This window comes from Petaurus breviceps, unplaced genomic scaffold (genome assembly GCF_028583685.1).
Source record: "Petaurus breviceps papuanus isolate PSGF00001 unplaced genomic scaffold, PetGlider_PUasm1.0 186, whole genome shotgun sequence".
Lineage (NCBI taxonomy): Eukaryota > Metazoa > Chordata > Mammalia > Diprotodontia > Petauridae > Petaurus > Petaurus breviceps.
The window spans coordinates 4,287,344-4,299,501 of NW_027185798.1; the positions used below are offsets into that span (position 1 = coordinate 4,287,344).

The 12,158-nt window shown below is 47.8% G+C and overlaps 1 protein-coding gene across 4 annotated transcripts in view; it reads right to left on the reverse strand.

Moving 5' to 3' along the window:
* PARL (presenilin associated rhomboid like) overlaps positions 1 to 12,158 on the reverse strand; it is a 37,628-nt gene extending 25,470 nt beyond the window's left edge. For 2 of the 4 annotated variants that reach the window (XM_069089427.1, XM_069089424.1), the window contains exons 1-3: positions 10,871 to 11,028; positions 3,076 to 3,271; positions 2,222 to 2,362 (exon numbers count right to left, since the gene is read on the reverse strand). In XM_069089427.1, the coding sequence (XP_068945528.1) occupies positions 2,222 to 2,362; positions 3,076 to 3,271; positions 10,871 to 10,992 (459 nt within the window). In that variant the 5' untranslated portion in view covers positions 10,993 to 11,028. Of the gene's footprint in view, positions 1 to 2,221; positions 2,363 to 3,075; positions 3,272 to 10,870; positions 11,029 to 11,467 lie in introns of those variants that run through there. The other 2 variants (XM_069089425.1, XM_069089428.1) reach the window with 2 other exon arrangements.

Sequence of the window (12,158 nt, forward strand, 5' to 3'; positions counted from 1 at the left end):
GAGAGAGAGAGAGAGAGAGAGAGAGAGAGAGAGAGAGAGAGAGAGAACGAACATGTATGTGTGTGTAGGAGATGGGAGAAGGTCTTCATTCATGAAATTAAAGGGCTGGAATTTGAGGTCAAGCTAGGAAAAGCAGCTCAAATGTCCATGATATTTGACCCAGAGATCCCACTGCTAGGAATACATTATACAGAAGCTGGCAACAGAAAGAAAAGCCCCATTCATGTCCACTGAAATATTTCTAGCAACACTTTTTTTTTTTTTAGTAATAAAGAATTAGGAAGAGAATGGCTGCCCATTGACTAGGGCAATGATTCACCAAGTTGTGGTACCTGAAATATTACTGCATCATAAATGATGAATATTCTTGATCTAGAAAAGTTTGGAAAGACTTATATGAATTGATGCTAAGTGAAGTCAGCAAAACCAAGAAATATAAACAGTGACAATGCAAATAGAAAGAATCACAAAAAATCCAAAGTAAATATTGCAAAATTACAAAAAGTAAGCCTGGCCCCACATAAGAGAATTAAGAAAATATTCCCATCCCATTTCTTCACAGGAACAGGAGATCCACGGGTGCAAGGCATTTTCAGTCTTTTTCAATATATTGATTAGTTTTGCTGATTTTTTTTCTTTCTTTACAAAACATTTTTTGTTTACATAGGTTGGCTCTCTAGGATGGGGAAGGAAGAAATATTAGGAGAAAATTTGGTGACAGAAAAAAAACAGGAAATCATAACAATTTAATAATTAAAAAAAAACCTCAATCCCCTATTTCTCCTAATTCTTTCCCCTAGATCCCAGTGGAAAAAGGTTGATCCCTCTTTCCTAGGACAGCCCTTCAACTCTCTGAAGCAGCTGTCAGGTCCCTTTTAAGTTTCTTTTTTCCAAAGTTGGAACGAAGGCAGATGGTGGAAGTCATTCAGGTTTCAGAATCAGCAGGAGAGTAAAAAGCAGAGGACAAGGGGAAAAGGAAGTCTGGGTAAAGGAGAGTAGCATTTTGGAAATTCTGACTACAATGCTGAGACTAGGAGGAGAGAGGGGAGGTAAGAGAAGGGGTAAAGGCCTAAAAGGACTGAAGGTCACAACAAAGGTGAAAATCAAACTCAAGAGGAATGATATGGTTGGAGGGGAAGGAGGCCAGGCAATTGTGAGTGCAGAAGGGAATTTAAGGGCAGCAGCACGATCTTAGGTATAACCAACTACCCAGTAAATAGAGGATAGGGAGTGGAGGCACAGGTCACGAGAGTTGAGGTGGTGGTGTTTGTCATGTGACTTTATTTCCATGAGGGGCTTATCTCTAGACCCCTTGAGAAATACCTCCTCAGGGTGACCAGGTCAGCATTTACACATATAGTCAATGTGATAGAAATCTTTCGTATGCTAAAAATACCGTTCCTTCCCTGACAATAAATTAACTCATTCCCTCTTGGCATGATACAATTCCAAAATGTGATGTGGTACTGGTGTCTGTGATGATGAAGAAAACAGAAAGGAAAGAAACAGCATGACCTCCAAGTGAGGAAAACCTCTCAAATCCTCTCTAATCGAGGACAGGTTCTAAACCACCAAGTAGAACAAGAAGGCTGAAACTACCCTTCTTCCCAGCCTTCTGTGACCAAGAGAAAGTTCCTTTAGAAAAAGGGAGGAAGACAGAAAAGCTCTTGGATTAGTAATTTTCCTTCTTCCTTTTTTACTAAAGTTAATTAGTAAAGTATATAGTAATATTACAAATATTAGTAATTTTCCTTCTCTTTCACTCTCTTTCTCACACCTGACTCAGAAGGCTCATTTGGGACAAACTGGGAGTCACTGGCTCTACCATGAACTATGACTGTAACAAGGTGCAAAATGGCAAAGCTATCTTTTTTGGAAATGAACCTAAAGGTTATTTAATCCAAAATGCATTATTTAACACATCAAATGTTAAATATTAAAAAGCAAGTTAAAAGGGACATCTACCAGGCAAAAGAATGACAAGCCAGAGCTGCTGTCCCCTATCCACGCCCCTCCACATCCCACTGACTCCTTGAACTAACCCCCACCCTGCTGGGCAGGCTGACAAGAGACAGAGGATCTGAACAGAAGGGCACCATGACAAGCCCCGGGGCTTCTCAGGAGTCACTGACTCACAGCGGGCACCTGGCAGATTCTTACTACAGAAGGCAGTACAGCACAAACACTCAGCAATCCTAAAGAAAAAGGAACAAGTCTTTACCTGCTTCCTGAAGTTTCCTTCCTTCTGAGGCGTTAAGCTATCCAACCAATCTGCCTTTACAGCATCAAAGTAGCTCTGGACCCTGGATTTCAGGGATTCATACTGCCAGATAGCGGCTGACCCAAACGCACACCCTGTAAACTGCAGAATATGGGACATGTTATACAATTAGGCAAGTAAAACAGGAAAATGTTTGTAAGGGGAACCCCACCCCATCATTTCATACTCACTGCTCTTAGATTAATAAGTGGGAAGGAGTCTATCAGGGCTGAATACATGGCAGGCACTTAAAAATGACTCCCTGAATAGAAAATTATTTCAATGATTTCCTTTTGCCTAGGTCCAGTTGTATAAATTGGGCCTGTTAAGCCCAGGTATTTTTTTTTAAATGGCCCCACAGCAGTTAGAATCACATTTTATAAGTAAGGCATCACAAAGCGCAATGGACAGACAGTGGCCTTGCAGTCAAGAGACCTCCCTGGGCCATCTGAGCAGTGCAACCTGGGCATGGTGCACCTTAGTGCCGCCAAGGCAGCTTTCTAAAATGAGAAGTTAAGGGGTGGGAGCTGCCACACATCCATGAAAGCACAGTTCTGGCTCCCCATCCCATCCCCCCCAAAACAGAGAAAGATGAGTAGAACGTCCTCTTGACCGTTCAAAGTCACATGCCAGGCAGGAGGCCCCAGAAGCTCCAGGTATGACTCCTTCCCCTAGGGCTGAGCCACACCCACTGCTGCCAGCCCAGCTCTGGGCCCCTGGAGGCCTTGGCTGCCAGGTTTCAGACTAAGCCTCACTCCAAAGCCTGGCAAGCAGGACAAATGTGACAGCTAACCCCAAAGGGCAGGGACTCTTACCCCAATAGTAAAAACCAAAGGCTTCACAAGGTTCCTTAGAGGGTAGGGAGATGTATAAAAGAGAGACTCTTCCACTGGAGGGGTCAAAGCACTTCTCCGATAGCCTTCATTGACTAGCCCTCCATCTGGGCGTCGAGGCTCAATCTTTCTGGGGCCTTTTCTGAATCCATTTTTTGACTGAATAAAGAAGTTAAACCTGGGAAGAAAAAAGAGGGGTTAGGAACAGGGCTGTTTTTTACTCTCACTAAGGGGGTGCTTGGGTCCTTGTGCTTGGACCCCAGTTCCAAGATCACATTTCTCCCTGGCTTCAAAACACTATCCCTGACAGTTTTCTCCCCAGCCCAAGGACACTAAGCCTAGGAATTACTCATGAGTGGGCCCCAGTAAAACAAATTATCTTTCCCCATCACAAGAACAAGCTGACCTCTGAAGAAATTCTCTTGTAAAAACAGGACTATCTTGTAACCACAGAATTATCATGTATTGATTCCCAAAGTTACCATATTCAATACAGCGGTCAAGCTACAGGCATCAACTCCCAAAGCTATCTTGCTACAGATGTAACAGACCAAAAATGCACCCCTGAGAAAACCATTCCCCTGGCTTCTCTTGACTTCTTCAACCAAGCTTGTAAATTATCACCTAATTAGCATATCTGCCAGATAATCCACTCCTTTTCCTATATAAGCTTTAGATGCCTGTCAGGTTGCAAATTCCTTGAGGAATGCAAGTACCCTAAGGAGCTCTGCCCGCTATATTGATGTTACAATAAACCTTTGCCACCTTGACTTAGAGAATGCTTGAGTCTGTGAATTCATTACAGACGACCTTTCCTGTGCTTCAGTCTTGGGGGGAGGGTTCTCTGAATCCCCCTCAAACCGCATCAGTGTGATGCCCTTCAATGAGCCGTTGGTTCACTGTTCCCCAGTGGGCAGCCTGACAGGCCAGAGGACATCAGAGGGCTTAAATCCAGGATTTCCTTTCAAGGCCCCAAGGAGAAATAATTCAGAAAATGACAAATTAAGAAACTAAGGGCACTTCATTAAAGCTGGTGCTTTCAGTCAGTTTGAGAGATCACAGGATTGTGGACCTAAGAGGCTATCTCCTTTCACAGATAAAGAAACTGAGGCCCAGGGAAATCAAGGGACTTGTTCAAGGTGATTAAAGTTGTGTCAGAGGTAGAATTTGAACCCAGGTCCTCTGACTCCAGATGACTAGTATTCATTCCTAGAAAGAAGTTATAAGGGGGAAAAAGAAGGAAAGCTTTTCCAATTTGGAGCTGAAACATTTTGAGGGCCAATTTCCAGGGCATCAAACATATTCAACTAGAAATACTGTCCTGTGACATTTAAAAAGGTTCAAGAAATATAGTTTCTAGGTAATTTAGTCATTTTATTAATGAGAACAGCATGTTATTAATAAAATGATGTCCATCATTTGGCCATCTCTCTTAGACAAAAGACAATCATGGGGGCGGCCAGATGTCTCAGCGAGTAAGAGCACTGGCTCCAGTGTCGGGATGACCCAGGGATCAAATCTGGGCTCAGATACTTAGCACCACACCCAGAAATAACTGGCCGTGTAACCTTGAGCAAATTACTTAACCCCGATCACTTAAAAAAAAAATTACAAAAAAAAAAAAAAAAGACAATCATGGTGGCAGACTCACAGTTTATATACCCTTCCAAACAGTAGGTGGTCCATCAAACTGCAATCAAATCTAATATAAAAAATGTTTAAATTCTCTAACCTGTTCTCTACTATCACAGAAAAGGCAATCTGCTTTACAGAAGAGTACTGGGTTCAATATACTACACACAGAGTTACACATATTTTGTCCAACAGTCAGGGACAGGTTCTTTCTTTACATACCCAACTGGATGCAAGAACCTTCCCATCTTTATCTCTTGAAACACATCTCTATTCTCTGTCAAATTCCTGCTTGTTATTCCTGTGTATGTCACATTCCCTGGCTAGAAGGTAAGTTGCATGAGGGCAGTCCAACTCTGTCTCATCCAGCCCTAGCCTAATGTGGTGGGCACAGCAGGTGCTAAGTAAGGAAGAGTTTGAGGAGTCGTTCAAATGCAGAATTTTTAAGAGATCCTAAGGAGTTTTGTGAGCTTCTGACATAGAGAAGTCAGAAAGGCTCAGCCAATAGCAAAGACCCTTTGTGTCCGTTACCTGAGCTTTCAGTCCCATAACAGCACGGATCACATCATAAGATGGGCATTTTCTGTGAAGCTTTGTTTCAAAAGTGAACTAGACAAGCTACACAGAAACACTGAAGGAGGAAAAGGGAAAGAGACCTGACCCGAGGCAGCATTAAAACAATGTAAGTGATTGCCTGGGCCCACATCTGACCAAGAGAAGCTGGCGGCCCTGGCCAGGGATCTGGGTTTCTGTTTTTCTGGTGCAAGTGAAGGTGCCTGGTGGGGAAAGGCTGGTATGTGGAGAAGAGGAGAACAACATGAGAAGGTGTCAAGTACAAGAACCAAAGCTTAGGTTTTTTTGAAGAAAGTTTTATGAAAATAACAGATAATGAGTTAACCTTTCACTGAGTTCAAAGTGTCGTCAGCTCATTTCTAAATTCAATTTGATAATTCAAAGCTTTATAAAAATTGTTCATCGCTTTTTAAATCCTAAATTAAGATGGCTTTTGCCCAACAGGTAGCTCTTAGCTGTCCATTTGCAAATAAGCCTCACCTTTGCCACGTAGAACTCTAGTGGCCTCCCACTTTTCCAGTGTTTAAACCTTAATCCCCAACACACACACCCACAAACACATGTACACACACGTGTGCACACACACTCTAAGATCCAGTGACTCTGGCCTCTTGGCTGTTGCACCAACAAAACTCTCAACCTCTCTGCTCTAGGCATTTCTCCAGCTGTCCTCCGAGCCTGGAATAATCTCCCTCCTCCTTTCTGTGTACTGACCTGCCTGGCTTCCTTTAAGTCTCAGCTAAAATCCCAGCTTGTACAGGAAGCCTTCCCCAAACCCTCTTAGTGCCAATGCCTTCCTTCTGTTAGTGATTTCTTATTTGTCCTGACTACACTGTGCTGTCTTTTGCCTCTTCGTATCCCCAGCGCTCAGCACGATGCCTGGTAGTTTACTGACTGACTGGTATCCTTGACAGTAATAAGGAAATTTGGAAGGAAGGAGGATTTAGGGGGAAAGACAATGAGTTGTCTTGGATATGTTGCATGTGAGATGCCTGTGGAAGTGGCATCCAGTCTGAGATGTCCAAGAGACAGCTGGAAATGCCTGACTGTAACTCAGAAGAGAAACAGGGCTAGATATAGAGATCTGGGAGTTACCTGTATAGATGATAACTGAGCTCGCGGGACATAATGAAATCCCCAAGTGAGGGACTGTCAAGGGAAAAAAGAGAAGAGAGTCCAGGACATGGTTAGCAGGCATGATGGGATGAAGAACCCGCCAAGGACACTAAGAAAAGGAAGCTGGACAGAGAGAAACCGAACCAGGAGAGCAGGGTTACAACAACCTAGAGGGAAGTACGCTGGAGAAGAGAATGATTGCAGAGAGGCAAAGGATGAGGACTGAGAAAAGGCCTTGTAAGAAATCCTGGGTAACCAGCGTGGGCAGAATCAGCTGAACCAGACTGAAGAGATAAGTTTATAATCAAGTCGAGGACAGTAGGATGAATGAAGGCTTTCTAAGGATGGGGAAAATACCGGCATGTTTGTGGGCAGCAGGGAAGAGGCCAGCAGACCTCAAGAGAGGCTGAAGAGAAGTCAGAGGATGAGGAGGAGGGGGAGGGCAATCTGCTGGAGAAGATGGGAGGGCTTGGGACCAAGGGCCTTGGCAAGGAGAATGACCCTGAAGGGAAGGAGGAGAGAAGGGAGGAAGATGGTTGAGTCACGTGGGGTATGGAGAACTGTCCTTATTATAAGGGAGAATTCCATGGGAGTAGAGGGAGTCGCTGGGAAGTGACAGCTTACATTTTAAAATAAATTTGATCAAAATCTTGTTTGCACATGGCCTTTATTTCCCATTATATTCTCCCTTTTGCCCACTCTCCCAGAGAATAGTTCAGACTGCTTTCCATAATTGTATTTCTCAAAACTACTTTATAAGGTAGATAATGCAAGTACAATTATGATAATTTTACAAACAAGGGAAAAGGCTCATCAAGGTTAAATATCTTGGCCAAGATCAAAGTTAACACAAGGTAGATGGAGGACTTGAACCCAGATTGGAGAATCTCTTAGTTGGAAACAACTTGGAGATGACCTAATTTAACCTTTACTTGAACAGGAATTCCACTCCACCCCTAGCATCCCTGAAGTGACAGGAGTGTTTTAAAAACAAAGCAACAACAAAACACTTTTTAAAAAATAGAGAATAGCATGAGACATTACCCAATGCTTCAGTGACATCTAGGCAGACTAGATCTACAGCATTCACGCATTCATTCGAAAAGCATGAATCCAACACCTGCTATATGGCAAGGCCTGCCCCAGTTGCTCAGGAGACAAAGACCAGAAAAGAAAATCCTTGCCATCACGGAGTTCACATTCATCTGGAGTAAAACAACATACACCCAGACAAGTCTGTCCTAAGTAGTGGCCAGGGAGGAGTCAAACAAAACCCCAACAAGGATGGTGGTCAGATGGCAAAGGAGAGAGGAGAGCCAAGGGATGAAAAGGGAAGGGAGGGTGGAGAGGAGAGGAAGGGAACAGGATGGAGGAGAGGGAACAGGAGAGAGAAGAGAGTTCCTCCGGGCCTTCTGCTTTACTGTGAAAAGCTTCCATCTCCTACTCTATCTACCTAATAACCCTGTCCCAAGAGGAAAGGAAATCAGCCCAACATGAACAGTTTTGAATGAAGCCATATGGGCTCTTTGGCTCTGTCCTCTTTGCTCTCAACTCTGGCAAGATCCTTCATTCTCTCACCTTCACGAAGGTGCTTTCCAATGTCTATTTCTAGTTCTTTTTCACTGTGCTATCCCACCAGCACCTGAAATTTGACAGGTGGCAAATGACGTTTTCCAAGTTTTCCCCCTGTTCTTGTTCTCTCTTTGGACCCTGTTCTTTGTCTATGACAGCACCACTGACCCCATCTGCCATGTTTGTAACCTTGGGATTATTGAGTCTTGCTCTCTCTCACCTCTCATACCCGATCTGTAATACTCCTCAGCCTTGACAGCATCATTTCCCAATCATTGGAGATCGATAGGAAATGATGCTCCCTCTGTCCTGACACCAAACCCGGACAACCTTGGGCCTCCCAAACAGGCACATCACTCATCTCCCACCCTACACCTCTGCTCAGGCTTCTATCTTGCCCATTGTGCCCATGGATCTCCTACCCCTTAGTTGAATGGCAGCTGCTTTGGGAAGTTTCCTCTAACACAACGACCTTCCCTTTAGACCTCAGCTAGCACTCAGATTTCTCTCTAAAGCACTCAGGCACTAGCGAGGGAGTCCGAGGACCCGCTTTCTAGTCACCACTCGGATGCTTCCTGCCTGAGTGGGTCAGACACGTCACTAGCTGGCCACTAAGGCCCCTGACAGCTCTACATCTGTGATCCCACAATCCTCCTTCTGTTTTAGCATTTTATCCTCTTATAGGACTGAAACCTGCTCTTTGGGACAAGATCATGCCTTGCCTAAACTTTGTACCTGGCCAATCGAATCCAACCAGCATTTATTAGGCACTTCCTGCCATGTGGCGTCTACAACGACAAAAGAAAAAACTGGCGCTGTGGGCACTCTGGCCTGCCCTGGGAGCAGGCACTTAACAAGGAACGACTCATGTCCTTGCCTCGCTTCTATCACCAACACTCTGCCTCCTGCAGAATCACAAGCACAAATGCACCCTTGTGTAGGTGGACATGTCCTCTAACTGCTAAATAAACATGTTTAATTAGATTTTTTGCACATCCATTTTTACACAACCAGGTAACATTTGGCTCAATTCTGCATTTCTCCAAAAACCTTCCCACATCAGCGTCAGCGTCCTTGGGACCCTCCTGCTGCGCATGGCCAGTGAATGCAAGGACTGAGACAAGCTAGCTGGCCCTTGATTTGCATGCAACACTGTGACTTCTCAAGGTGAGACGTGGATGGCAAACACTGTGAAGCCTGCTTTGTTTCTTTTCTAGTTCTTCTTTCTGCCTAGCATCATGTGATTTTATTTTTGGCCTTGCAACACCACAAATGCAGGGAACTCCTTGTATGGAGACTTCTTCCACAGATGCTGATTAGCAATTTCTGGGTGAGTTCTAGTCTTTCGTCTCTTGGGGGCACTTAGAGGCTAAGTAATGGCCCACCTTTAGAAGGCCTAAGAAGGGAAGGGGCAGCCGCCTAGGAATGACAAGATCTGGGTTCTAGTCTTGCCTTTTGCACTAAGAGGCCAGTCCAGGAAGGGCTGTGCTGATTTTTCTCTGTCTCTCAATAAAAACCTCAACGGTTTGTTGTGCGGATCACTGACCTGAGACTGGCAGGGACCACAGGGTCACACAGAATAAATACCGAGCACCTTGTAAACTACAGCTAGAACAGGACAGAAAGGCAACATTTGGCTCAGCGTCTTAACAACAGGGATGTGCCTTTGCTTCTGGGAAACACTTGGGATTCTTAATGTATCGAGTAATGTCTCCAGTGCAGCTTCCCATTCATTCTGGTCGGCCTGTCTGTTTTCCATTGGCAATGCGAGTCCCACATCATCGGCACACTCATGGACCAGCCTAAAGGGCAGCCCCTCAGCTGCCGCTGGACAGCTGGACCCCAGGCACTCTCTACCCACCTCGGTGTTCTTCCTGCTCTCCACGGCTAGTCTATAAGCTAAGGCCAAATGTCCACAGGGGCTGGAATTTGGGGCAAGCACAGGGTCAAAGGCTGCTGCCATCTCAGCCCTTCTCCACCGCTACCAAGTCACTTAATCTTTTCGTCCCTTTCCTGCCTCCACTTCGCCCTCGCGGAGTTCAGAGAGGGAGGGAAGGGTCCCAAGGCTAGGGCTACATTGTATCACCGACTCCCAAGTTACCGGAAATCCAGCCTGCGGTGGCCAGGGCTCACCTGGAGCCGGGCAGCTCAGCCTAGCCCGCTGCGAGGGCCGGCTGGGACAGACGTCCGCCCGGCCCCGACGCCCCCCCAGGCGGCAGGGTCAGGGGGGACCTCCCGGCCCGATCCTGCCCTTCCCACAGCTTCCGGACCGTCCCCACAGGTGCAGCCGCCAAACACGGAGCCCAACGCTGTCGGGCCCCCCACGGCCTCTGTCCTCGCCTCTCTTCATCTCCTTTCGCTTCCCCCGCGTGACATTTCATCTCCCACCTCTGTGCCCCCTCCTCGCCAAGAATCACTCCTAAGCGCCCCTCCCGGAGCCCGGCAGGGCCCCTGCACACAGCAGGCTCCTAATACTTGCTCCAGGAATTAAATTAGGCACAAAGGAAAAGGGGGGGGGGGTCAGGAGAGAACTAGGAGAGAAGGGGGAAAGAAAACGAGCCTTTATTAAGCGCCTACTATGTGCCACGTACACAAATACCTCGTTTGACAGAGGAGGATAAGAAAGTGAGACATGGTGGGAATAAGGGGGCAGGGGGCCTCGGCCAGTCACGCGCCTCTCTGGGCCTCAGTTTCTCCCTCTGCACAAACAGGGGCTGGGAGGTCAGCTCTAGGTCCAGGGCTGGCACGGGGGGGGGGGGGGGGGGGGGGGGCCCTCTCAGGGCGCAGAGGGACAAACCAGGAGGCGGGGTCAGGGCCCTCCGGGCCCGAACCGGGGAGGGGATGCCGGGGCCCAGGCCGCGCCCAGCCTCGGCCCCGCCCTTACCTGGGGCCCAGCAGCAGGGCGGGGGCCCGGCCGGCGCAGAGCTCCCGGCCCTCGGCCCCCGGCGCCCCCCATGCCGGGCTCCCGCAGCCCCAGCCACTCCGAGCCCAGGTCCTCCACGCCATCTTCCCGACCTCCGCCCCCCATGTCCCGCCCTTTCCTCCACCGACTTTTGCACTTCCGGGGCGTGCTTCCTCCCGCTCCGCCCCACCCATCTCGCCCCCTGGCGGCAGCGGAGGGAACAGGTCTGGCTGGATTCGTCCGGAGGGAGAGCGGGCTCTGTCTCCAAGGAGACGCGCGGTCCTGAGGCAGCTCCGTCCAGTTATCCCTGACCAGCACTACCGGGGATTGTAGGCGCGGAGAGCCCCCACCTTTCATCCCCCCCAAGGAACCCGAGGAACAGACACATTCCCAGAAGCTTCCCCCCTCCTGCCTCTAGGTCCCTGCTGCTTCCGTTCCCAAACCCACTGGAGAAGGCGATCAGCCCCTTTGCTTTCTCAAGACAAGGAGCATCTCCACCTTCTCATCATTCAGCCCACCAAGGACGCCCGAGCCAGCCCCCCTTTTGAGCTCTTCTGCCCCTGCGGCGTCACCCCTTACGGCCAGTTCATTCTCTAGGTCAGTTTAGTTTTGGGCTGCATCCCTACGTCATCAGTGCCAGCAGCTGCCCACCGGCCTGCGAAGTCAGCACGTGCGGGGCCAAGGGGGGAACTCGGGTTTTCCCCGATTTAGAAGCAGGGCCTCTCCTCACTCCCATCATACATCTGGCGACTCTATGCAAATCACCTCCCGGGGCTTGCTTAGCCTCCCTGGAGGGGCGAGCCTGGAGGCCAGGTCCTCTGAGCACCGCTCCTCCCCTCCCCCCTAGGGGAAGGAGTGAGGACACAGGCTAGAACAAATCCCAGCTCTAAACAATTCCACAAGATGTTGTTTACTTTCTCAAGGAAGATGCTGTGGAAACTACAAGTGCACATTAGTTCAGCCAGCGCAGCCTTCTAACGTGCCAGAACCGGGGTGGCTATGACCCTAGAAGAGAACAGGGAGAAAACAGCTGAAATCAAGCTAATCAATTATCCTGACCAAACTTGGCCTCAAAGAGGAGACCGAAGAACCCCGCCCCAAAGCCCTGCTTGGCAGCAGTGGGAGAACACGGGGAGGAGCCCTGAATGGAATGCCAAACTTTCAACGTTGTATTCTTATGAAGGGGTTTTTTTTTCCCTTTAAAAATATTAGGAAGGATGGCTTTCTGGGAGAGAATGGAAGGATGGGTACAGTGGAGATGTAGGTTAGC